The sequence below is a fragment of the Myxine glutinosa genome, chromosome 4 (assembly GCF_964187855.1).
Source record: "Myxine glutinosa chromosome 4, kmMyxGlut1.1, whole genome shotgun sequence".
Lineage (NCBI taxonomy): Eukaryota > Metazoa > Chordata > Myxini > Myxiniformes > Myxinidae > Myxine > Myxine glutinosa.
This window is the reverse complement of record NC_136264.1, coordinates 32,537,866-32,565,839: the sequence shown is the minus strand read 5'-3', so window position 1 is coordinate 32,565,839 and position 27,974 is coordinate 32,537,866. Positions and strand designations below refer to the sequence as shown.

Sequence of the window (27,974 nt, the reverse complement as noted above, 5' to 3'; positions counted from 1 at the left end):
TACATAAAAAGTATGCAAGAACAAGAGGAGAGGTTCATTTTTTTAAACAAAACTTTGTTTGAGAAAAGGAACAAAAAGAAGGTTCAGGAAAGGATGAAAAGAAAGTCACAACTAATGGAGAGGGAGGGTGAGGATATATAGGACATATGGTGAAAAGTGATCAAGAACATTGCTCTCTTTTGTAATTAAATGTTTCATTTTTAAATATAAGCCAAGTTTCAATATCTGAAAATGTTTCAATATCTGTATCTGAAATGTATCTTTTCAATATCTGTATCTGAGATGTATCTTTTCAATATCAACACCAAAATGTTTCAATATCTGAGCCACATGCTCAAAAAGTCAATTTTGAAGCTCGGAATGTAAATGTAGTGTTTCCCTATCATTTGAATGGTTCCTCTTTTGCAGGAGTAACTACAACCATCCAAAATATAAATACATCCACATCAGCTTGCTTTCCACGGTAGTTGCTGCACGTAATCATATGATGTGCTTGACAATATGAGCTGCTTCAATAACGACTCTTGGAACTTTTCTACCGAGTGCTTGAGTCGGTGGTACATCGGACCTCTGGTTGAGGACAAGCATAGGGTTGTCCTGTTGTAACGCACGATCGCTTACACACATGTCGCCCAAATATCGCTGAAGCTGTGAGCGAAGATTCTCGTTTAGCTTCAGCAATGCTGCGCGTTCTCGCTCGCGGCCTTGGATGTCCAGCTGGACCTTGTTGTACCTCCGCCAGAAACGCTGCAGGCAGCGGTAATTGTCCATAGTCTGTGCACAAATAAACAAGCCATGTTTTCATACTGAGCTAACTTATTTTTAAGTGTACGTTAGGTGTCCACAGTGACTGAGACAACATAAATGTTGGTTGAATGAGAAAATAAATGCATGCTCCTTGCATTGTAAGTCGGACAATAGCCCTGCCAAACAACAAATAAGTCGGTAGTCCACTCGGCATTGAGTCGCATAATTTGTGTTTGATGCCCTTCTTAAGGCCATTTCCCTGCCAGAGCGGGGGGTTAGCCATGTGGGCCCCATGACAATCATCATGGTACCCTTTTTGAGGCAATATCTTTATGGCCGGATGCTCTTCCTGACGCCAACCCTTTAGTCGCCTCTTACGACACGCAGGGATATGGTATACCTATTCTAAACCAGGGCACACACCGGGACATTCATCCCAGCAAGCTGGTACTCAATTTGCCGACCTCAGAAGGATGACGGGCGTTAATTCAGTGATCGACCGGTATTCAATCTCAAGATCCTAGGATCCCAAGCCAACACCCTAACCGCTAAGCCAACACCAGGCCTTAATCTGTGTTTAGTGAAAAACTGATATTCTCATGGAGTGCTGGTAAACAGGTATTGTATCCCAGAGGACACTGTCTTTGGATGGGGAATAAAGCTGGCTGTCTCCTTTGGATTTAGGTGGTGAACCTGGAATGGAATGGGCCAAATGGTCACTGTGGACTATATTGTTATGGGACTTGGTCTATTCCTATGGACTCAAACCCAACATGCCGAAACAGAATGGGAAAAGCAAGGAGGCCACTATGCTGGGTGCTGGCACACCCTTGGACTGAGGGTGTGCCAGCCACGCTTGGGGGTTGGGGGTTGTGTGAGAGCTTCCCTGGATGATGCAAAGGCCTCGCCCAAACACCAGTCTGCCTCCTATGTCCCTTCAACCGATGAGCAGGTGGAGTCTTCTTGGAGAGCGAAGTCTCGCCATTCACTCCGCGTGGTTCCCTTGTGAGAATCCTCCAGCCAGCCGCAGTTCTTGCTGCCAAATCACCTAAACCCCTTTATCTCACCTAACCTGGCTGGAGACTCCTTCCAGCAGGGTTTGCAGTAAACACACACACACCTATCTAAATTTTGGTTCAGACATGTTTCATATGAGCCAGCACACTCTCATATACTCAGTCCCCCTCATCCCAAATACACCAGAGCAAGAAAAGGTAAGAGGAGAAAGGTGCCCTAAATGATGTAAAAACCAAGCAGAACCAATCATTAACTGTACAATTCATGTCAATATTTCTCAAATACCATTTTGATTTTGGAACATCAATTTGGCAACTCTGTCCCCTCTGTCATAACAAACCAAAACCAATCAGACCACTGGTGCTGCCATATCTCTTTTAAACGATGTTATAAGCACGAGCCCCCATGGGGTAAAGTCTTCCACATGGTCCCACCATCTTTACGCCATGGCTCCCAAGGACTACGTATCAAATTTTCCTCAACTGGCCCCCTCCATAGTCATCTCTGCAGGATGCAAATGGTAGCCTGCCACTTATTCAGCTCCTCCTGCAGATTATTTTCATGTCCGATACTTTAGTTGACACTTTTATTCGAACTATGTTCCCTTTCCTCTTTTTTTCTACAACTCTCCTTGTTACCTTGCATATAGCCTGGTGTTGGCTTAACGGTTACGGTGGCTCGCTTGAGATATTCGGCCCCTAAGTTCAAGCCCATGTCATGTTGATGAATTGGCACATGGTGCATTATCATGCCCCTGGTGGGTTAGGCGTACTCTTCATCTTTGCCTACTCCAGTTATGTGATTCTTACTTCCTTTTCTCTGCACTCCATCCCAGCTGTTTCTTTCCATCGCTGAATCACTTGAAAGTCTCTCATGATCTCGTTTGTTTCTTCCTCGATTCCTTTCCTTTCATCCACTTGCACCTCATCGCATCTCGCAGGCATCCACTTGCACCTCATCGCATCTCGCAGGCATCCACTTGCACCTCATCGCATCTCGCAGGCAGCCACTTGCACCTTGCCCCACTGCCAAATTCCTCATTTCTATTCAGGTTATGTCAATTCTGGGTGATATTTTCTTCCATTATCCTCCTAAGACTCTCCTTTTGTTCCTCTGTCTCCTTTTTGACTTCCATATAGTTCTTCTCCATTTGTCTATCTGCTGCACCACATCGTCCCTCTCTTTTTCGAGTTTCCATTCTTCCTTATTGAACCTCTCATGTAATTCCCATTCTCGTTTCGTAGCATTTTCCTCCATGTTAACGAACAACCTATTGAACACAACTATCGGGGACACCTGTTTGTGGTGGTTGTACCACCAATGCAAGTGGAGGCCATATCTTTCCCATTCTTCCTTGCTGCCCGGATTCGTCGGGGCAGTGCTATCACGATCAGAGTGCCGATCGGTCCCCGTGGACCGGCCCTTTCCCTCTTTTCTCTCTCTCTTACTTTCTCTCTCTCTCTCTCTAACTCTGTCATGGACCTGACTTTGTGAAGGCATGGGTGCACCATCCGAGATGTGGGGGATCTCTGAGTCGCTCCTGGAAGATCAATCTGCTGTCTCCAGGCCACGGGCTTGGTCAAGAGAACTGTCTGGAGCTATACAACAAAAACAACCTATTGAACACCTGCACCAACCTCAATGGGTAAAGCATAGTCCTCCCTTTGATCATCGGAAGCATACTCTGCTGTCTGCTCATGCTTCTTAAACCGGTGAGCCAGTGGGCGTCTGGCCAATGGGTGCACCATGCTGAAGGGTACAGTCTTGCTGGAGGGCGAAGTGAGGCTTGCTGGAGGGCGAAGTGAGTCTTGCTGGAGGGTGGAGTGAGGCTTGCTGGAGGGCGGAGTGAGTCTTGCTGGAGGGTGGAGTGAGTCTTGCTGAAGGGTGGAGTGAGTCTTGCTGGAGGGTGGAGTGAGTCTTGCTGAAGGGTGGAGTGAGTCTTGCTGGAGGGTGGAGTGAGTCTTGCTGGAGGGTGGAGTGAGTCTTGCTGGAGGGTGGAGTGAGTCTTGCTGAAGGGTGGAGTGAGTCTTGCTGGAGGGTGGAGTGAGTAAGTCTTGCTGAAGGGTGGAGTGAGTCTTGCTGGAGGGTGGAGTGAGTCTTGCTGGAGGGTGGAGTGAATCTTGCTGAAGGTCGGAGTGAGTCTTGCTGGAGGGCGGAGTGAATCTTGCTGGAGGGTAGAGTGAGTCTTGCTGGAGGGTGGAGTGAGTCTTGCTGAAGGGTGGAGTGAGTCTTGCTGGAGGGTGGAGTGAGTCTTACAGTCGTTTCACGTGGTTCCCTTCTGTGAATCTGCCAGCCAAAAGATCCGGACTTCCGCTCATTGGCCTCTCAATGCCCACAAGCCAGACACTGATTGATTCTTTTTCTGCGATGATCGAGCCCATTGACCTGGAGAACTCATGCACTCTCCACGATTCTAATTGTGGGTCAGGCCTGGCGTCTGCGCCTGAACCAGATATCCTTTATTAAGGAGTTTAAAGTACACTTAAAAGTGACTTTACATGGTTGGAAAGGGAGGGGAGACGGAGGCATTTTCTCTGTCGACACAGGATCTCTGACGTGACGATTCTAATCGGGGAATTACAATACGACGCTTCCGCTTACTCAATGTTACGGACAGCCACTGGCCTTGTCACTTATGACCTTGTTACGTCATAAGTTGACACTGACCTTATTACGGACAGCCACTGGCCTTGTCACTTATACATTTGGCCTTGTCACTAAAACACAACACAGGTATGCCTCATACATCCCGGATATTAGACAAGAAAAGAGATAGATAGAGGAAGAAGAAGAGGTTGGGGCGTATTTGTCGACTCCTTTCTCACCTGCACATGAGCCGGCTAGCCAACCTGGATCCCAGCATTAAGGGGAGGGAAGAAAGGGAGGAAGACGATGAAGAGGACAATGTGTTGCTGCGTGTCAGGACAGGTGTTGGTGTATGCAATAGATGCACGAGAGGAACCTGTCAGGTGCGAATTAGTATCCCTGCCCTGGCGGGTCAAGGGGAAATCGCTGAAGCTCTTCTGGACGTCTCAATTAGACGAACTCAATCAATCTCAATTTCAATTCTCAATTCTCAATTCGACCAATTAGAAGTAGTGATGGGAGAGAAAGATTTTGCAAGTCAGTGTATTTTCAACTTTTTTCTTACCCGATATTTACTCGTTATTGTCCAGAGCCCGTTGGTCAGACGTTTTGGAAAGCAAAGATGGTACATTGACATAATGTCAAAGTTATCGTTACAGATGGGCCCACAGGATGGGCATGAATATGGCAGCACATATGATGTTTTACTGGCCATGCACACCTTTTCAAGTGGATGTAACAGGTGGTGCCATGAAGGCTTGACTGTGATGGAATTTTCTTTGCAATGAACACTTAAACAGAACGTTCCTCTTTCATAGACCTTTCCCATATTTTCCATGAGCTTCCGCCTTTGCAACATAATGTGCAAACGATCATCAAAATTAAATAACGAGCATTTTTAAGAATTGAAATCACCATTCCCAAAATACTGACCTCTGCAATCTTCTCTGCTGGTTGTGCGCTGCACTCTTCTTCCTCTTCTTGCTCTTCTTGCTGTTGCTCCTGTTGCTCCTGTTGATCTTTTTGCTCCACTTGCTCCTCTTGCTTTTCCTGTTCCTGGTGCTCCACGTTAGAGCTCAAGGAAGGCACAAAGAAAGGCAGGACATGCTCCTCCTCCGTCTGCAGCTTGTGGCACATCTCAGCCAGCTTTAGTAGACGCTCGCCCTAATAATAACAAGCACCAGACTTGTTATGCAACCATTGAAAAGAAGTCAACACACTGAAACAACAATGACAATGATAATGATAATCCAAACTAATGAAGGACATCAACATTTAGAAGCTACCTGCTGTAATTAAAATCCCGATCCCTGGATAAAGCAGGAGTTCACCTGACAAAATCTTTAGGAGAAAATAAAGTTACCTCTGTACTGAAGGTATTTCCATAACTTCGGTGAAATTATCTTCGGGGTATTTTACAACTTCATCAGCTTGACTGTTCAGTTGCTTTATTGTGGAATATTCACTCGTTAATCCAGAGGTCGGAGAGCAGAGGGTGACGTGGAATGTTTTGATTCCTGGGGTGCCTTTCGGAACCACTCGAGGTGCTTCACCCAATTTGATCTCATCACTCAAGGTGTATCCAGCGGGATTCTTTGATTTCACTGAAGGAAAGCCTTCGTTTGTAACGCATTGGGTCTTGGCTAGGAAGATGATGTAATCCAGAAAAGGCCACATTTCTCCACCGGCAAAAGCCATACCCATCTTGCAGAATGTTACAATACTTCGATGAACACAAAATGTGCAGTGTGAAACTCTGGTACCATGAGGTCTTCAGCAGAGAATACTCCAAAATTGAAGCCACACATCCGGTAGCATGTGCGATTGGAGAAAAAGTGGGTTCATGTTAAAATTTCTCAACACAAACTTTCTCTTTAAGTGAGTAAGTTGGAAAATGCTTTATACGATGACTAGCAGGAGTACCCGGCAGGAGTACCAGCAGGAGTACCCGTTTTTTTCTTTTCTTTTTTTTTCTTTTTTTTTTAGCAGGAGTACCCGCTAAAACCCCTTTATTTAGCAGGAGTACCCGAGAGGGGGAGGATGGAGGCAGGAAGCAGGAGGAGGAGGGGTGAGGGAGTGGGGTGAGTGGAAGGTGGAGGGGAGGGGAGTCGAAGGGAGAGGAGAGGGAGAGGAAAGATATACTACATATACATCTTTGGGGGGGGGGGGCTTTGTTTTTATATCTTTTTATTTTGTTTTCTTATTCCCTTTGTATTTTATGTTTTTATGATGGTTAACTAACGGTGTCATCAAAGAATAATTTCCCTGAATATGGGACAATAAAGATTTTCTATTGTTATTATTTGACAGGCCCCTCCGTTTTTGGGGAGGGGGGAAGGGAAGGAGGAAAAATTGTCCCGTGCAGAGTGCTTCATAACCTCAGTGTTGCCCAGGTAAAAAAAGGAAATTGTAATCCCCTCTGCTACAATCACCAGGTGGCGCTACACGGTACACATTTACATAGAGAATTTACGCCCCTCTCTCGGTCCCCCACACCCCCCGAATGAGGCCACGGCCATATAGCCTATGTTACCCCCCAGACAAAGTTGTATTTGTATTTGTACCCCGAGTAAAGTATAAAAGTGTTTATAGCTGGAGTACCCGGCATTGCTCAAGCGAAGAAAAACATTAACATATTTGAAATGAGGGCAAATATAATGGAAAATAAATTACATCCAAATCAGAATCCATCACAAATGTCAAATCATCATTTTACCTTTTCGCTGAATATATGCTGCTGAATGTGCCGTTCATCACGTTTCTGAGTTAAGTATGATGACGTTCAGAAAGAAGAAGAAACCTTACCACCAACTTCGACCGCTTCCGGAATTGTTTTATTATTTGTGTTCAAATATCTGGCGATTGTTTTGTATTTATTTATGTGAATGTGTACTTGTATATAACTGTCATCAATCAAAAAGGCTTAGGTACTATAGAGCGATTTTTTTTTTTAATCCTAAAAAATGTTTTTTTTTTTTTTGCCTAAAACACTCCCAGGCACTCACTGATGAACCTCTGAAAGTTTGACGAAGATCCGTTCAGCCGTCTCTGAGCAAAATGGCGACACACATACACACACACACACACACACACACACACACACACACACACACACACACACACCAACGGCTCTCTTATATAGTAAATGGGAATGTTTTGAGATCTTCAATAACATAATTCAATTGCCATCAACCCTTTCAATAATTGGTGTTGAACTATCGGTACTCTTTTATTTATTGTAATAATGTCAAAGGCTAATGAAGCAGCATGTGTGTTTGTGTGTTTTATACATTATTTTTTTTCTACATATATATAAAAGGTCTGACGAGGACGAATAAACATTGTTATCATCAAGTATATGGGATTTGAACGTGCGATCTTACAATATCGTGAACTGGAGGTCCTGCAACTCCACTTGGTGGATGAAAAGTGTCCTATGGTGCATTTCGAAAAAGCACCATAGGACCAAAAACGGATGTGATGTCAAAAACACTCACATACAGACACAAACATGGAAGGTTAGGAATGTCAAATCCAAACTAGCACTATGTCATCAAATAACAGCAGTAATGACTCCTCTTTAGGGCAGGTTTAATGGGGGCAGGATGGTCTTGAGGTACACACACACATACAAACACACACACATACAAACACACACACATACAAACACACACACATACAAACACATACACACACACACATACACACACACGTAAACACACACACACACACACATACACACACACACATACAAACACACACACATACACACACACACACACACACATACACACACACACACACACACACACACAAACAAACACACACATAAACACACACGTAAACACACACACACATACACACACACACACACACACACACACAATGCACTTGAACATACAGACGAAAATACGTGATATAACACAAGGCAAACAGCCGCTGAGCTTGGGGGAAGTGATGTCTCTTCCCAGGGTACTCTGTGTTCCAGCGACGTCATAACAACGCCTTTATCACCTCACTCAGCGGGGCATTTCCTTCAGAATATTTTCCTCCTCGCCATTGTTGCCAACCTACGGAGTCCATGTCCATGTTCTTAACGTTTTAAATGCTGAACGTCAAAAAAGGAAGCAGCCCGTACCATTTTACAAGTCTTTGATATGACTAGGCCGGGGTATTTATTACCTGCCGACCTCCAGACTCACCGAGTCTGGTTATCGAATATCGGAATCTTCTTCTTCTTTTGAGTTTTATGGGGTTTTCAGAGCCGCGAGGCTCCATACAAGCCACGCGCCTGAACATAACTGTGTTGAAAAGAAAATATATTGAAGAGGAGGCCTGTGGGATATCCATAAAACTATATAGGTCTCCCACACGCTTTCTCAAAGTTTACGACCGCCTTGCATAAGCGGGGATGCTTCTGGTTTAAATGACCAAAAATGACGGTCAGGTCAGGTCAGATTTTAAATAGGAGTAACCTAGGTCCGTCATATTGGTGGCATACCAGAAATAAGTGAGATAAATCTTCGGGTTCCCTACAGGCGTCGCAAGTCCCGGAAGGGTGACACCCTATCACGTGATACGAATTAAGGTGACAGTGCCCAAGTCTAAGCCTGGAGAGAGCCACCTGGTCTCTGCAGGACAACTGAGGTAGCCGACAAGGAGGGTCACATCTGGGGTCACCCTGTAACAGAACCTACCCTTCGTGGTGGTGTCCCACTGGGATTGCCATTTTTTGACGATCATGTCCCTGACCACATTCACAATTTCAGACGGTCCCAAAGGGATTTGGGTGACACATTCGGATGTGAGCGCACACTTGGCTGCAAGATCGCAGGCGTCGTTCCCTCCGATGCCCACATGAGCGGGGATTCAGCACAGATTGACCACAGATCCTCTCCAACTAGCAATGTTGATCAGGTGCAGTACTTCGAGCACCAGGTCAAATCTGCATCCCTCCTGTAGAGACTCTAGTGCCTTAAGTGCAGAGAGGGAATCAGAAAAGATCACGGCACTGAGAGGGTTGAACTCGATTATCCATTCCAGAGCCAATACGATAGCAAAGAGTTCCGCTGCGAAGACGGAGAGATGGTCAGAAAACCTCTTAGCCTTTGTCACCTTAACATCAGGGATACATATTGCTACCGTAGTTCTCCCGAGGGAAGGGACTTTGGAACCATCCGTGTAAACGTGGAGAGATTGACTCCAAACCGAATGGATGAACTCGATCGCCTGGATGCAGAAAGCTGAGGGGTTATCCTTGTCAACTCTCCTCCATAGATCCAGGTGGATTTGAGGCACAGTAAGAGTCCAGGGGGGCAGATTGGAACTTTATTGACCGACTCAATGGGCAAGGAGTCCAGAGCCATTTCACCCGCTACCCGCCTACAGGCCATCCCGAAGGGAGTGGAATTTAGATTTTTGCCCCATGCCTCATACTCCCAACAGTATGCAAAAAATGCTGGGACTGGGTGATCGGTCCCAGAGGATCTAGATTTGGCCCAGAATTTTAGCCGGGACACCTCCCAGCGGAGGGATAGAGGCATCTCCCCGACCTCCACCAAAAGGGCAGAGATAGGTGAGCTCACGAAAGCGCCCAGACAGACACGCAGGGCCTGAATGGCTAGAAGTTTGCTGCGGTTGGTTGTTGACATGTCTGAAAAAACCTGGCTACCATAGTCCAGATGAGGGCGGATAAGGGCTTTGTACAGGAGAAAAAGACTTCCCTGGTGGACTCCCCAGGAAGTGCCAGTGAGGTATCGACTGCGACCTTCTTAACGTGGGAGCTCCACATAAGCCCCTTGTTGAAAACAACACCCAGGAACGACACTTCAGAAGATGCTCTGAGGATGGTTCCACCAGATTATCGGAATCGTGGAATCTATTACAGGAAGCCCAGATTGCAGTTCATAATTCCTGCACGTTTCAATTGATCTTGCTTTTGACAAAGGTTTGTTTTCATCTACAAAGGCCTTAGCATGTCAAGAGGTACTGTAGTTAAGACGATGAAGCTGAGGATATAACAAGTGATTATGGCTTGCTCATAGAAAGTGATAATGATGTTTTGACCTTGTTCAGGGTGTTTCTGAGCTGCTTGACAGCAACGTTGCTCTGTAAGGTGAGAGTCGTCAGCTTGGAGCGCTCGAGTTCTCGTGCTTCCTTGATCTTGCTCTTGGTCTCCAGCACCTCCTTCATGATCACTCGTTTCTTTTCACGCGGCTGCTGCAGTTCGTTGACACTTTCGCTCGCTGACACCGCCAGCCTCGTCCTCAAACCGTTTATCATCTCCTGATCAACATGTACAGGTTAGATTGATACAAAGCCACCTGCATTAGACTGAACCACGCCGAAATGACCGGTACATCAAATGTAGCTGCAATCACACTGTGAAAAAGAAACTGTGAATACCAAGCATGTAAAACTATTTTCTTATATAATTTATATAATTAATATAATCTTATATAATTTTTCTACACCGCTCCTTTCCTCTTCCATCTCCAGGAGGTCATTGCCGGGTGCCGAAAGGGAGTATTAAATATGTTTTTATATATTTATCTTATTATATTAAATATGACATATTTATTGTCACTCGCCGACAGGTCACATTTCTAAACCGATCGTCATGAAACTTCACCAAGTTGTAGAGGTCGTCACAATTGAGAAGCCGATTGATTTTGAGGTTAAAGGTCATCTGGAGGTCAGATTTCTAAAATCACAATTTTTCATCCAATTGACGTGAAAATTGAACAGCATTTGCATATCGAGTCACTAAATTGGGAAGCCAACTTTTTTGTTAGGTCAAAAGCTCAAAGGTCAACTGAAGGTCAAACTTCAAAAATCATCAATTTTCATCTGAAAAATCATCAATTTTCATCCAATTTACTTGAAAATTTAACAGCATTTGCATATTGCCTCACTGAATTGGGAAACCAACTCGTTTTAAGGTCAAAAGGTCAAAGGTTAACTCAAGGTCAAACGTCTAAAATCAAATCAGCAAACTGAATTCAACCACCAACTATTTTGGAGTTCAACATAGGCCAAAAGATCAAAATAGGCCAAAAGATCAACCACTTTTTTTAAATTTCTAAAATCCTCAATTTTCATCCGATTGACTTGAAATTTGAATAGTATTTGCATATCAGCGAACTGAATACAACCACCAACTATTTTTGAGATCAACATAGGCCAAAAGTTCAACATAGGCCCAAGGTTAACAACCATTTCAGATTTCTAAAATCCTCAATTTCCATCCGATTGACTTGAAATCTGAATAGGATTTGCAGATCAGCTCACTGAAACCAACCACCAACTATTTTTGAGATCACCATAGGCTAAAAGGTCAACATAGGCCGAGGGTCAACCACTTTTTTCAAATTTCTAAAAACCTAAATTTTCATCCGATTAACTTGAAATCTGAATAGGATTTGCATATCAGCTTATTGAAACCAACCACCAACTATTTTTGAGGTCAACATAAGCCAAAAGGTCAACATAGGCCACATTTCTAAAATCCTCAATTTTCATCCGATTAACTTGAAATCTGAATAGGATTTGCACATCAGCTTACTGAAACCAACCACCAACTATTTTTGAGGTCAACATAAGCCAAAAGGTCAACATACGCCACATTTCTGAAATCCTCAATTTTCATCCGATTAACTTGAAATCTGAATAGGATTTGCATATCAGCTTACTGAAACCAACCACCAACTATTTTTGAGGTCAACATAAGCCAAAAGGTCAACATAGGCCACATTTCTAAAATCCCCAATTTTCATCCGATTAACTTAATTTGAAGACACTTTGCATATCAGGTCACTGAATTCAACCACCAATTATTTTTGGAGTCAAAACGATGCTCTCCTGAGTGCCATTCTACTTGCTCTCTTTTGCCAAGTGTCGCTCTATGAGTGATTTTTCATTACTAGGCAAAAAAACTTTTTTTTTGACAAGTATGTTGATCACTCCGGTTTGAGTGTTTGTTTGTGTGCGTGTTTGTCTGTCCGCTCACTTACTACTGTGTTCAAAAAGTATCCGACCTTTATTTTTCGTGCGTAAAAAAAAAGAAGCTAGGGAGGCGTTGATTGGTGCACGTATGTAGGCGATCCTAATGCGCATGTGTAAATTATTTCCCACCTGCAGAAGCTGTTATTCAACGGCAGACCGCCGATGAGTGAGGACATGTAAGTGAGCGCCGTCGGATTTTCGTTTTTGACAAAATGACGGAAAAACTTGAACAACGCTACTGCATCAAATTTTGTGTAAAGCTTGGCGATTCCCAAGTGGAAACGATCCGCAAGATTCAACACCGTTCATTCCATTATGAAGGAGGATTTGGGCTTCAGGAGAATCTCAACGAAGTTCGTACCAAAGCTGCTAACGATTGAGCAGAAGCAACTCCGTTTGGAGATCGCACAGGACATGCTGGAGACTGTGAACAGCGATCCCAGCTTCCTCAACACAGTGATCACTGGCGATGAGTCCTGGGTTTATGGGTACGACCCAGAAACCAAGTTGCAGTCATCACAATGGAAGCATCCAACATCCCCGAGGCCAAAAAACACAAAATTTGATGCAGTAGCGTTGTTCAAGTTTTTCCGTCATTTTGTCAAAAACGAAAATCCGACGGCGCTCGCTTACATGTCCTCACTCATCGGCGGTCTGCCGTCGAATGACAGCTTCTGCAGGTGGGAAAAAATTCACGCGTGCGCATTAGGATCGCCTACATACGTGCACCAATCAACGCCTCCCTAGCTTCTTTTTTTTACGCACAAAAAATAAAGGTCGGATACTTTTTGAACACACTACGTATACTTGCCTACAGGTCACAATTTTAAACCAATCTTCACAAAACTTCACCAAATGATAGAGTTCGTGGTCCGACAAAATCCTATATATATTTTGAGGTCAAAAGGTCAACATAGGCCAAAGGTCAACCACTTTTTTCAAATTTCTAAAAACCTAAATTTTCATCCGATTAACTTGAAATCTGAATAGGATTTGCATACCAGTCTACTGTTTTGAACCACCAACTATTTTGGAGATCAACATAGGCCAAAAGATCAACTACTTTTTTCAAATTTCTAAAATCCTCAATTTTCATCCGATTTACTTGAAATTTGAATAGGATTTTCATATCAGCTAACTGAATTCAACCACCAAGTATTTTTGAGATCAACGTAGATCACAAGGTCAACAGAGACCAAAAGGTCAACAGAGACCAAATTTATAAATTGACAATTTTCATCCGATTAACTTATTCGAAGAAGATTTGCATATCAGGTCACATAATTTAACCACCAATTATTTTTGAGGTCAAAAGGATGCTCTACCGAGTGCCATTCTACTTTGTTCTCTTTTGCCAAGTGTCGCTCTATGAGTGATTTTTCATTTGTTTGTTTGTCTGTCTGTCTGTGAACAAGATATCTGAAAGAGTTGAGGACGGATTCAGACGAAATTTGGCAAAGAGGTAGTGTACATGACACAGACGAAATGATTAGCTTTTGGTGAAGATCCGGATTCGGATCCGACCAGTAAAAAAATTTAAGTGTTTCTTCACCATTGAGAGCTTGGGCGAAAAGCGATTATACAACATGATATTTTAAAAAGTTGGGTGGAAATTCGAACCCAGGCCAAACAGCTTAATGGCAAGTGTGCTTACCTCCAGTGTCTAGGCCGTCTTGTCAGCCCACAAACATTATACCCTGCACTTAAATACAAGAGTCCAGGTGAGATTTTGAGCTACCATGATAATAGTAAATCGAATAATTCAATAATGAATACGATAATACGTGCATGCCATAAAAATGCCATATTAAATGTAGTCCTAAAATTTTAGTACCTTAGCTCACAACGTTTACGGAAACATTTGAGTTTGTTGTCTCTTCCGACCATTTTTGATTCTTTGTGACATTTCAGGAGAATCCAACTCGAGCTTGTACCATACTTTAATAATAGGAGTTTCCTTGCAAATAACTTCAATGTAGGAGGAGGCCATTGGGCCAAACAACGTCTTGCACAATTGTTGTCAACACATAGACTCAAATTTGCATAAAATTGTCAGATGCGATATCGACACTTCGAGACAAGGATAATAATGAACATTGAATGAAGCTTTATGCACCTGCGTATGATGCAGATTCTTTGTCTGTAACTCGATCTTTCTGGCCCTCTTTTCATTGCGAACCTTCAACATCTCATACGTTGCGCGCCGTTCCTCTGTGTCTTCTTGGTAGGTTTTGTGGGCCTGCTGGAACTGGCCCCAGAGTTCCTCCACTCTTCCCTCCAGCTCCATTCTCAGTGTGCCCTTACCTTCCATGTTCTGTGAAACAAGTGAGGATTTTCAATATTGCTGGCGGTACGTAATATGTCTAACTCAAATTGCATTGCAATTGCATACCTCCGCCAGGCTGAACATGTTTACCTTTTGTATCCCACTGATAGACCGGATCTGCATCCGGACTTTAACCTAAATCTAATCGGCTTGTTACTGTCACCTTACCAATTCAACCACCATGTTTCGTCCAAATCCGCCCATGAAAAACAACCTTTTGATATCGTGCTCACAGACAGACAAACAGACAGACAAACAAACAGACATGGGTGAAAACATAACCTCTGTCCAGTTTCGGTGGCGTAGTTAATCAGAATAGACACTACCGTTCCTTCAGGAACAGGTAAGGCCAATAAATTTGTTCAAACAAATCTAACAGGTAGGCCATTCTATAAAGAGGTACTCTATAAAGGTATATGTAAATATATAAATATATATAAAAATATATAAATAATTTATAAATATATAAATACTGTTATGTCTGGGGGTAAAGCAATATCTAGAGCCAGGTAGATCTGTATAGGTTGGTATTCGTCTGTCGCGGTAAGGAATCTACCTTGTAATAAGTTCTGTTTAGGCGATTTGTCAGTTAAGATGTATACCTGTGGACATACCAGGATGTTCGTGTGTTAAATAGAATAGGGATTAAAGAATAACGCCCCTGTATGTCTCACCTGGTAGCCAAACCTTTGTCCCGTATGGCAATGCACACCTGTAGACATTTAGTTAGGTCCCTAGCGCAACATTAAATGATTCCCTTCCCTGACATGACTTTGGAAGACGGACAGGCAAGGGGGTGGGGGGGGGGGGCGGCTCGGGGCACCGCCGCATGGACCGCGGCCAGCTGCACCTACGAGCTATGATCACGCTATACGCTACCTGCTATACCACGCCCAGGAGGGTTGTGATCGGTTGGCGCGAATGGACGCGGAAGGCGCGAAGCAGATCGACAAAGGGCGGGAAGTTACGAGGCTCTGGTTGGGTGCCACGCCGAGGCTGATGTCACCGCCAGAGGTTAAAAAAAGAGCGCGAGGAACTCTGCACGCAGATTCCTGGCCCTGGCAGTCCCGGTGCGATCTCGAGTGGAGAGAGTCCTGTCCCTAGTTGCGTTGGCTCGCAGTCTTGGCCCTGGTTGAGTTGGCTTATCGATCGTGTGTGAAGATCGACCTCGTGGTGCTTGGAGCAGTGCTTTTGCGGGAGCGAGGCTTGGTGCTGTGAACGGGCCTAGCGACGCGTGCGAGGCGGGCGGAGGATTCCTCCACGCCGGAGATTGAAGACGACAAGACAGATAAGACCGAGCTCCGCGTTCCCAATTACATAACGGACATGATATTTTGGTTGTTCACTCCCCCTCTCCCCCCCCCCCCCCCACCTCCCCCGTCTGTATTTGACATAAGTGTGTGGGATCCCAATCTAGGAACTTTATATAATATCGCGTTTTCCTGTCCCTACGTTTCTTTGCAATAAACCATTGTATTATTTCCCATTCCCTGTCAAACCTGTGCCCGTGTCGAGTTAATTTCCCCTACAGGATCGGAGTGTCCGTTGGAGTTTGATTGCCGTCCACAGTTAAGCGCTTACGCAGCTTCCACCTTCCTTCCTCCCGCACGACCATAGTGAAATCCGTATTGGTTGTTGCCTCCGAATAAAACCGTTTGGGCCTATCTGCCGTCTCTGGTGTTAACCGGAGTCGCACGACAATACATAAATATATAAATATATAAATATATAAATAAATAGAATCTATATAAAGAGGTAAGGTACTTTATTCCATAAAGAATTAAATCTGTAGTTTCTCTATTCCATAAATAATCTCTATTCCATAAAGAATATTCCATAAAGAATAATAAATAAAATAGAATAATAAATAAAAATAAATAAAAAGAATAATAGAATAATCTCTATTCCATAAAGAATTAAATCTGTAGTTTCTATTAAATGAACCTGATTTACATTGACTTGCTTCCTTAAAATTACTCACCTTTTTCCTTGTTTCATGTTGAATTGCCCAGTATTCCTGTTTCTTTTTGTTCTCCTCATCTTCAAACTTTATTTTCATTAAATTGGAGATATCCTTGAGATGTGCCATCTCCATCTGGTGCTTTTCCATAACCTCATTCCTGCTCTCATAGGATGTGTAAAGTTACATTAAAAAACATAACATCGAATTGCTTCCAATGGCTTTTTGTATTTGCATATCAAACATACCATTCAGCATTGTAGGTTTCCATAAAGGCATCTTTCTCTTCCTGAAATCCTTTCTGCAGAGTGTGAATGGGATCATTCTGCAGGGCGATCAACCTGAAGACACAAGTCGTATTTTTCAGCTTTCGGAACTCCTAATTTATCAATGGATCAGAAAATTATATTTACAGATGAACTCCAGTATCAGGTTTCAGACACACATGAACACACACACACAGACACACACACACACACACACACACACACACACACACACACACACACACACACACACACACACACAGACACACACACACACACACACATTCATATATTTATATATTTATATGTGATCATATTTATATGTTTACTAGCGAGGTACCCATGCTACGCACGGGTGGGGAGCCGAATGCAAACAGACAATGCGGAAACTGTGAATGTTAAACCATGGAACCAATAAATTCCACATCCCTGTGGCATCTTCAGTTGCACGTCAGACATGGACAGCAGGTTCGTGAAAGACTTAGGTAAAAAACAGCGAATGGGAAACCATGAACCAATAAATTCCACATTCTTGTGCCACTTGTAGTCGAAAATCAAGCATGGACAGCAGGTTCGTGAAGGACTTGCACGAAAAACATACCTGTTTGAATGGTTCCATACCCAGTCAATGGCGATTGGCGAATCTGCATATAGCGATCCGCGAATGTCGCGGTTAGAAGGTACAAACCCTCACGTCATTTCCTCATTCATTTGAACTCAATAACTCTATTTTAATTCCAAACAGCATAACTCCAGTCACAAATTAAATAGTATTAATATAAATAACATTTAAAAAACATTCACCAACTCTCGTGACATAAACAAATATTTAAATCCGTGCTGACGTTACATCCGGATGTGAAGAAGTTCCGTACGGTTGGAAATTCAGAATCGTAATTATATTCACTCAATTCCAACCAGCATAACTCCAATCACAAACCAAATCCGTCCATAACTTTTTGAGATATCCTGCTATGTATCGTTTTTGGCCCGATCGCTTAAATGGTGAAGAATCACTTGAAAAATTAAATAATTCTCATATCCGAATCCATATTCAGATCTACACCAAAATCGAATCGAGTCTTCCTTGTCAGACATCCAACATCTCCACCAAGTTTCGTCCAAATCCGTCCACAACGTTTTGAGATATCCTGCTATGTATCGTTTTGGCCCAATCACCCAATGGTGAAGATTCACTTAAAAATTCTAGTAGCCGGATCCGAATCCGGATCTTCATCAAAATCTAATCATTTCGTCCTAGTCACATGTGCTACATCTCTGCCAAATTTCGTCCAAATCCGTCCACAACTTTTTGAGATATTTTGTTCACAAACAAACGGACAAACGGACAGACAGGGGTGAAAACATAACCTCCATCCACCTTTGGTGGTGGAGGTAAAAATAAACTTTTACCAAAACTCATGACATAAGCAAATATTTAAATCCATGCTGATGTTACATCCAAATGTGGAGCAGTTCCGTACGGTTGGAAATTCAAAATCACAATTGTATTCACTCAATTCCAAACAGCATCATTCCAATCATAAATTGATACTATAACAAAATACTGTTTTAAATGACGATTGTATTGAGATATTATCAAACCAACTCATTATCGTCATGTGTTCACTTCCGGATTTGGGGCAAGTTCGTATCAAGTTAATTTCTGTATTTTGCTCCATCCATTTTCCCTTCTATCGTGGCAAGTGCCCCAGTCCCTGCTGATGATAAACATTCCCATAACATGATGCTGCAACCACCATGCTTCAAAGTAGGGATGGTGTTCTTTGGGTGATGTACTGTGTTGGGTTTGGACCAAATGTAAGATTTTGCATTTAGGCCAAAAAGTTCCATCTTGGTTTCGTCAGACCACAAACCTTTTTGCCATATGACGTCAGAATCTCCGGAGTGTTTTATTTGCAAACCTCAAACGGGACTCAAGGTGGGTTTTTGAGTAATGGCTTGGAGAAATGAGAAATGGAGCAGGTGAGAAATGGAGCAGGTCAGAGAGGGAGGACATGAAAGACAAGTGCGGACAACAACCTGGAGCCCTCAGAGGAAGGGATGTCCTGATGTGTGGTGGTAGGATTAGACACCAAAGTGGAAGGCGCACTTGTAATCTCTCAAGTGAGATACGGGCAACAATAGTTGAGCATGTGATAAATCATGGACTTACGATGAGAGAAGCTGGGCGGAGGGTACAGCCTAATCTTAGCAGATCCACAGTGGCATCAATTATTCGAATCTTCAGGTATGAGAATAGGTAAGTTACCATATATTTAATTTCTGTATTCTATTACAGTAAATTTGTAAGTGCAGTTTTGCTGTCATTCAATTCCTGCAATTGTATCTGTCAACATTCAATTCACTTATAGATTTGAAAGAAAACCCCGCTCTGGTGGCCGAGGACGAATCTTTGCAGATCAAGAGGCGGAGTGGCTGCAAAGATAGTGGATATGGTGGTTGCCAACAATACCATCCATTTGAGGAAGATTCGGACATAAACGTTCGATCAATCATCCAAGTTAATTAAATATTTCATGAAAGCGAAACCAGCTGACAATGAAGCAGGTGTACAGGGTGTCTTTTTAATGAAATCATGATATGGTAAAGGAGATGAGGCACCGGTAGGTACACGTAAGTCAATTCTGCAATGCAAGTGTATACTGCTGCGATCGCTAACAATAAGAAATATACCCGATACCTTCGCATTGTTTGATCTGTGATACTGTTTGTTGTTTTTTTTCGGAGAATAATGGAGGTTGAGGTCAGTATCACTCGACACTTATGTATGTGGATGAGGCTGGCTTCAATTTGACCAAACTAAGGACACTTATTATTATTATTATTTTGTGTACAAGATCGAGGCTCGTGTAAGAGCTATCAATCCCCCCCCCCCCCCCCCCAAAAAAAATGGACACACAAAACATACAATAAAGGGAGCGGGAGACAAGATGGGGAGAGAGAGGGAAGCACACAAGTACAACAGCAGAGAACAGGGACATCAGGAGATCTGTGGGAGGGAGAGGGCTCGGGGGGAGGAGCCATGAGAAGGCAGGGGGCTAGGGGGGGTGGGAGAGGTATATGGGAGGAAGGTCATTGGTCAACAGGCCACAATTGATGTAACTGGTCAACGAGGAGGAAATATTACCATGGGTGCTGCTATCTCCAGGAATGCTGTTGTTTCCCATATCCCCACCATTGGTCCATACAACACAGCACGCCTGCTTGCGTTTTTGGATCCGATGTACAATAGTCTTGCACACCGAGAGGACTGGCGGGGCCGCAGTTGACAAACTTTATTGTAATATGGAACATATTTGTCCACCACTCTGCTCTTATTTAGGGAGTGGTTGGAAATTCATCCACGTCTCTCAACGGTGTTCCTCCCACAATACTCTCCATTCCTGAACCCAATAGAAGAGTCATAGAAGAACAATTCTCATTGTCTGTCCTTGAGCGTAAAGGTTGTCCGCTGCCGGAGTTATTTTTGGGTCAGGTCCACTGAAAGAAAATGTGTGTAGCTCTTTCTGTAAAGGTAACGTGTTTGTTTTTACACAGTTTGATTATATCAACAAGAATGACAAAGGCAGAGAGAGTATGCACTAATGGTTAAACATATTGTATTGATGTTTGTATTTCGTATTTATTGTACCGTTGTGAAATGGCCGATAATGGGAGCTTTTTATTACATTACAAATTGTATTGTTTTGATGTATTTATTTCATTTTGTGACATACTGTATAATTAATACGTATTTTGAGAGCATGGGAGTAATTTGCAAACTAAATGTGTTGTTCTGGAAACGATGTTTCAGTTTTAAGTATTGTGTTAACGGTAGCTAGCACAGTGGTTCAGGAGATGTATGTAAGTGATTGGAAAAAAACTGCAATCACAATATAAACTAGATGGTATTCATAGAATACTTACCATGCGCACTCAACTTGTTGCGAGCCAACTCTTCTGTTTTTGAACTTTTTTTTTCCTTTGATCCAATATAGCTGCCAGACCACGTGAGCGATGACATCATACAATTTTATTCTCTAACATAATTGTTTCATAGATCACGCTCAATACTTTTCAAACTGATCAGACTAAGCGTTGTCCCTGTCGAATTATGACGTCATAATTATGGCACCAATGACGTCATTGTTAACAACACCTATTACCCATATGGAGTTCTTTACAATGAGCCATCTTTCAATTTTTCCCATGCAGCGGTTTTGGAGATATAGGTGTAACTTTTTCGATTTTTCCCAAGATGGCGTCTGTACCACGTGACCTATGACGTTATAATTACCATAACAAAATTCTACAGGAGCCGCACATATGCTGAAAATTTTGTGTCCATCGGTCTAACAGTTGCAGAGGAATTTTTGTTTTATTCATACTGATCAGATCAAGCGTTGTCCTTGTCGAATTATGACGTCATAATTAAGGCACCGATGACATCACCATCAACATATCTTATTCTCCATAGTGAGTACTTGACAATGAACCATGTTTAAATTTTTTGCATCGAGTGGTTTGGGAGATATAGAAGTGTAACGTTTTTCCAAGATGGCGTCCGTACCACGTGACATATGACGTCATAATTATGAATTAAAAAATTATACAGGCGGAGGCGCTTCTATGGTAAAATTTCGTTTCAATTCGACCAACAATTGCCGAGAAAATGAATTTTTAAAATGCAGACACGGCACACGTAAGCACATGAATGCTTAACCCCGCTTCACGAGCGCAGGGTAACAAGAAGGGCACTCGGTAGAGGGCATACCTCCACCAGGCTGAACAGTTTACATTTTGTATCCCACTGATAGGCCGGATCTGGATTCTGACCTGAAACAAAATCTAATCGGCTTTTTCTTGTCACAAAACCAACTCATCCACCAAGTTTAGTCATAACTCGTCCACAACTTTTTGAAATATGTTATTTATCGCTTTTCGCCCGATCTCTCAATGGTGAATAATCACTTTAGTGAATGAAATCATTCTCGTATCTGAATCCACATTCAAATCTTCACCAAAATTGAATCAATTTGGACTTGTCACACACCCAAACTCTCCACCAAGATTCGTCCAAATCCGTCCATAACTTTTTGAGATACTGTGCTATATGTTGGTTTTAGCCCTATCACTCAATGGTGAAGAATCACTTAAAAAATTATACTAGCCGGATCCGGATCTTCACCAAAATCTAATCATTTCGTCTTTGTCACATACGCCACCTCTCCGCCAAATTTCATCCGAATCCATCCACAACTTTTTGAGATATCTTGTTCACAGCCAAACAGACAAGCAGACAGACAGACAAACAGACAGACAGGGGTGAAAATATAACCTCCATCCACCTTTGGTGACGGAGGTAATAAGATTATACACTAAGGAAAAATCTAACCAGTGGAGCTTTTTCATGAGCATTGATAAAAAGGCATCTTGTAAATATTGTCCTGTCACCAGTGATTAACACCGCTGGGTGACGAATGTCCGTAATGAGTTTAATTCCGAGGCGATCAAGCCGAAAATTTGGCGGTACTTTTTATGGCGCGCACGGGACTGAATGGGGCAAGGCGCTTACCTGCATGGAGCTCACGGGGTTTTATACTCGAACCCACAAAATGAATAAACATGACACAACAAATAAAAAAATGCCACAATTGTTGACCCAATTTAATGAAAGTAAGCACGGAATGAAAATGAACGGTGAGGTAAACCTAAAATATCTAATCGAGGTACCTCCACACGCAGACTCAAAAACAGACAGGGGAATGATGAAGCAAAATTAATTGTTCAAAGCCAGCCGGCACTCAGCTTTGCTCCAACGTGATCGCCGAATGCAGTTGGCAGCACAAGGCAGCCCGAGCCGCTCGCGCGGGAAAGGCACAAAATGGCGTGAATTTCCTCTCCGCGTCGCCACAAACATGAAGGGTTCGTGCGGCCAGCCCTCTCTCTCCCTCTTGTCTCCCTCCGAAACGTGACGTGGCTCCAGCTCCCCCAAAAAACACCACCGGCAAGCAACACCCCTGGCTCCAAAATTGCAAAGGTTCTCTGAGCTCCGAACAGTTCTCTGCACGAGCTCACACGACACCAGCGACCGCCCCAGCCGAAAGCCAGACTTAGAGAGAGAGAGAGACAGATTCTTCCTCTTCACCTGCTCAAACCTTCTCGCACTGACATCATCCTGACGTGACCCTGACCAATCGGGGAGTGGCCTTTTTCCTTGCTTGATTGGTGGGCGGGGTTAATTGTCTATCGAGAACGTTTGGCTCTGCTCGGGAATGTTCAGGTTTCTGTTGGCAGTTATGTCAGTTGTTGTTGTTGGTTAAAGACGTGGGTTTTATGGCCGGCTTGTTATAATTGTAAGAACATAGGGAAAATCACAGGAGGCAATCACATACCGGGGAAAACTAGCCTTAGACCCTACCTAATTTACATAACACCACCCCCGTGTGGTGACACCTAAACTATCTTAAGCTCACAGTTTTTCTACTTAAATACATTGAGATTGGCTTCCTACTCGCACGCGGTCCATGCTACCCTGCACAGTTCTATCTCCACTATGGTATTCATCCTCCACCCCCACAAACATAACAATATATTTCAAGTGTTTGTGCATTTGTTACTCTTTCACAGCTGAACCATAGCACCGATAGGCCCCAAATTTTGGGTGTAAGTACTTCAGAATCTGGGCAAAGTTATAACCTACAGCACATTGGCCTTGATGGCCGATTTGATGCCACCAAAGGCTGCTATAAAGTGCATATGGGATATGGGGTCAAGCAGTGCTGCTGCCAGACCGCAGGCAAAAGCTCACCACCATAAAGCCAATAACTCTATAGATTTTTTAATGTCCAACATGTCCCCAAACCACCGCCAGGAAAAGTTCATCACCATGAGGGCAATAACTCAATATGTTGTCAATGCACAAAATGTGACCGGAACACTACATAGTTTATTTTTGTTGTGCAGCACGGGGTACCCAGACAAGTACAAAATATTTTCTTGAAACAATCGCAAATCTTCAAAAATCGACAAATCAGTATTGAGTGTCTTGAAGTTGTATTGACTACAATATTGTTCATCGAAGGTACATATCGGAAGTGCTCCATTGATGGGATACCTACCGTTGCAAGTTGTTCATATGACTACGGAATGCCATGGCATGCTGCTCCTCAACCTCTTCAAGATCTTGGACTAATGCCTAGAGCGGATGGGGGGGGGAGATAAACATTGAGTGGGAAAAAGAAGAGTTAGTGAAGTGAAAGGAGGACGTTGCCCCATAATGGGTGAAGGAGCACCAGAATATTAAAGAACAATGGGAGAAAGTGGGTGAAGACAAGGTTATGCACAACCATTTGCACGAATATTCCACAACAGGATGATTGGAATGTTGCAATCTTGTAATTTTTAGAGCAAATGCAAACAGTTATTCAAAATTAATAGATATATTCATAAACTCTGCATTCTATCATGTAGGAATCTAGCGAGTCGCAAGGTAGGGTGTCAATGGTCCATGCTCTCAGTCACAACGCATAGCACAGTGGCGACGCACCCAAGGACAGTAGACGTACTGACACACACACATACACACACACACACACACACACACACACACACACACACACACACACACAATCCAAACCTCAATAACGCTGCTCTTGTGATCAGCGACACGCTCAAACGTTTGACTCAATATGATGATGTCTTTTCGAAGTTCTTCTGTCTTGGCCTGCCGTAAAATGGTGCGCCACTGCTGATGCAGCTTCAGCCTGGACACTCGCGCATTGTGCTCCTCTCGAGCCAGCCGTTCCTGTGTTTGTACAAATATTTGGATTAGCATATTTTACTCGTCATCTTACTATAATTCACCAAATGTCCGTCCGTCTGTCTGTCCGCCCGTCTGTCTGTCTGTCTGTCTGTCTGTCTGTCTGTCCGTCCGTTCGAAGGTACCGCAATATCGGCTGAACCGATCGCAACGATCTTTTGGGTGGGTAATCCTGGGATCTCCAGGTGTAAAATAGGCTATTTAGTTTTTCCAATTTCAGCTTTTGTCTCCAGCATTCTCAGGTTTGGACTCCCGCATAACATTCGCTTTTGCATAACGTTCATTGTGACGATGTTTCCATTGTGACGATGTTGTTTTCCCCGGTGCGGCACAAACGGCTGCACCGATCGGACTCGGTGACCTCGGACAAAGACCTTTTATAAGGACACGGGTTGAATCCCCGCTTGAGAGAATTCCAACCCCCTCCCCGCCATCACGGCCGTCTCTCCAACTCACAATCCCACGAGATATGCGGAAAGGATGACCCAAAACCAATATAAACATCATTCGTATATAAACATCATTAAATGTCTCCATCGCTGTCTCCATCGATCTTGCCAAGGCCGTAACACCTATCGGCTCAAAATCCTTTTAACTGTTGATTTGGTAGTTTTTACAATGAAGGAAACACGTATCGGGAGTACATACGACATCGGGAGTACTAACTGCACGCGTCTTCTGTATCAAGCTTAAATCTCTCATGGCGTATCTGAAGAGCGGAATGCTTGGAGAAGTGGTGGGCTACTTCGGCATGAAGGAGGATCAGAAACGTGGACTCCCACACTGCCACATCCTGCTGATACTTGCTCCCGCATGACGTTATTTTCCCAGGTGCCGCACAAACGGCTGCACCGATCGAGATTTAACAGATGTTTATATAAATCGTTTAAAAGAAAAAAAGCCTTCAATTTCTGATATTAAGCCTTTTCATTTGGGCCTCCCAATTGAAGCCCTGCCCGTAGGGCGGGTACCGTTGCTAGTATGCACAATTTGATTGCAATTAGGTCCTTACATCAGAACTTAACGTAGCATCCTAACTCTGGGCATCACTAATTGGTATTATTGTATTGCGTTGGTGATGCGACTGCCTAACGGGATGGCCTATAGGTATGCACACTTGCCTCAAAGCTGTCTAGCCTGGGTTCAAATCCAGACCCAGCTATAAACTGTCCCTCAGACGGACGTTAAATGTAGGCGTCCTGTCTGCCAGCATTTGTTGGTGGACGTTAAAGATACCACGGTGTCCTTTGCGAGGTTTAGGCAAACTGTTGCTGGCACTCTGGTGAAATTCAAAATTCCTGCCCTCACCTCCAGAGGGCATTGCATCAGCAGCACAGCAGTGGCCTCAGCCAATGATGCTGCCCCGCAGCTTTGTGCTGCATACGGACGAACGTGGTGTGACAAATAATTATGGAGAACTCGGAAGAGCACCTGTCCCCAGTGACGGGAAAAGTTTGAATTAATCTACCAATTTAAATTATTTCGAAAGGTTAATTGTTTTGCGTTGGCTTCATTCAGAGCCTAAGCTCTGAGCTACTTCTACCGCCCACTGCGAAATGGTGGTGCAACATTGAGCGGCGGAGGTTGGATTTGTCTAAAAAGAGGGCAAAATATCCTGCTTGCAAAATAAAATTTTGCATCAACATTATTCCTGTTCTCCTGTCATTTCGAAACTGATTGTTGAGCTTTTCAAACGCAGCACAGGCAGCAGCGGCCGTAAACGGGAGACAGACGAATGCACGGACAGACACCACGGTTCGCAATATAGAATAAAGATGTTAACCAGCAAACATACCTTAATCACCTGAAACATCAATCTTTCCTTCTTCTTCCTCAACTCTTCTTCCGCCTGCATATTTCTCTGCCTCATCAAAAGCCGCTCCTCCTCTGTCAGCTTGGCCTTTTTTGCCTTCTTACCCGGCATTTTAGCTCACGGCCACGGTCAACCTGCAAACGGCAACAGCACGAGTACGTCCGCGAGGTATAACTGCTATTTTATAACTCGAGACACATCGAAATGTGCAACACATTTGGATCACAAAAAATAGATATATTCGAACCATCAAAGCTCATACTTTTGTAGAAAGTGAAAATGTTAAACTCTGCTGTAGAATAATAATATTTATATGGCATCTTGCATGTATTTAAAAAAAAGGAGGTTGTTAATGTTTAGAGGCCGGGTAACAGGCCCGACCAAGGAGTATTGTGGTTGGGTGGTAGTTGTGCCGAGGAATTCTGAACCGCACCCTTTTTTGATTAAGAAAAACAGTTTTGACACTTTGGAGGACATTTACAATCCCATTTTCTTCTCTTCCTCCACTTGTCCATTTCAGAATCATGGCTACACCTTTGCTGCATACGGACAAAGATACACCTTTGATACACCTTTGCTGCCTCCACCAATTACAGTATTACACACGAGGTGGGGGTGGAGAAGGGAGAGGTTGATAAACTTCGGAGTGAAGGCAACAAAAGGAAGGAAAATGTATGGAGCATTAAGAAGGGAGGGGGTGGGGGCGTGTGTACATGTGTGGGATCAAACATTATACTATTTGGCAGATGTAATATGTGCCTCTATAAAAAGGTTTAAATTGTTGTAAAAGGATAATACACAAAAGAAAATACATTTCAGTAATGACAGCCATGTGTCAAGCAGTGTGTGTGTGTGTGTGTGTCTGTGAATAAAAGAGAGATAGAATTGTGAGGAACAGAAATGAAAAAATGAGGTGTGTGTGTGTGTGTGTGTGTGTGTGTGTGTGTGTGTGTGTGTGTGTGTGTGTGTGTGTGTGTGTGTGTGTGTGTGTGTGTGTGTGAATAAAAGAGAGATAGAATTGTGAGGAACAGAGATGTAAAAACGAGATGTGTGTGTGTGTGTGTGTGTGTGTGTGTGTGTGTGTGTACGTGTGTGTGTTCCATATAGCACACTACATGACTGGATCTTCACGCCACTTGAGTGAATAGAATAAAATGAGATGCCTTAAATTCGTAATTAAACCAAAAAACGTGACGCCACTGTAACAAAATAAGCAGCATTACCTGAGGTGTGCGTATCACCGTCGTTACGTTCTTGTCAGCGTCTCCTAGCAACAGATACAGCTAACGCCGTTTCTTGTTTTTGGGGTTTTTTTACGTTGTGCATTCCCACTGTGTATGTAATGTAGGTATTATTCAGATGGCTTGTATTTTTGTTGTAACAAAACTTTGAAGCACAGCCATTTATTATCGCCTACGTATTGAAATCTC

General features: G+C 43.3%; 2 protein-coding genes across 3 annotated transcripts in view; one reads left to right on the top strand and one right to left on the bottom strand.

The window, feature by feature from the left end:
* Positions 1-7,707, top strand: part of LOC137424579 (guanine nucleotide-binding protein G(i) subunit alpha-3) — a 73,869-nt gene extending 66,162 nt beyond the window's left edge. Inside the window, exon 10 of one of the 2 annotated variants that reach the window (XM_068112175.2) lies at positions 7,348-7,707. The gene's annotated coding sequence lies outside the window, so the exon portion shown is untranslated. Of the gene's footprint in view, positions 1-408; positions 804-7,347 lie in introns of those variants that run through there. The other variant, XM_078775626.1, reaches the window with a different exon arrangement.
* On the bottom strand, positions 30-27,974 carry DRC2 (dynein regulatory complex subunit 2). Its single transcript, XM_068112173.2, has 10 exons — positions 27,768-27,974; positions 26,527-26,678; positions 24,549-24,716; positions 24,031-24,107; positions 16,889-16,981; positions 16,662-16,800; positions 14,471-14,668; positions 10,417-10,635; positions 5,284-5,514; positions 30-774 (listed from the first exon to the last, which is right to left on the bottom strand). The coding sequence occupies exons 2-10, from the start codon at positions 26,653-26,655 to the stop codon at positions 481-483; spliced, it is 1,548 nt and encodes a 515-aa protein (XP_067968274.2). The 5' UTR covers positions 26,656-26,678; positions 27,768-27,974; the 3' UTR covers positions 30-480.

What these genes read in the sequence shown, in the direction of transcription:
- DRC2 (XM_068112173.2), bottom strand. Translation starts at nt 26,655, where the DNA reads ATGCCGGGTAAGAAGGCAAAAAAGGCCAAGCTGACAGAGGAGGAGCGG. An exon ending in TCAGAAACACCCTGAACAAG is followed by an intron (nt 5,515 to 10,416) that starts GTCAAAACATCA and finishes TGTTATTATTAG; the next exon opens with GGCGAGCGTCTACTAAAGCT. An exon ending in CAGCAGAGAAGATTGCAGAG is followed by an intron (nt 775 to 5,283) that starts GTCAGTATTTTG and finishes ATTTGTGCACAG; the next exon opens with ACTATGGACAATTACCGCTG.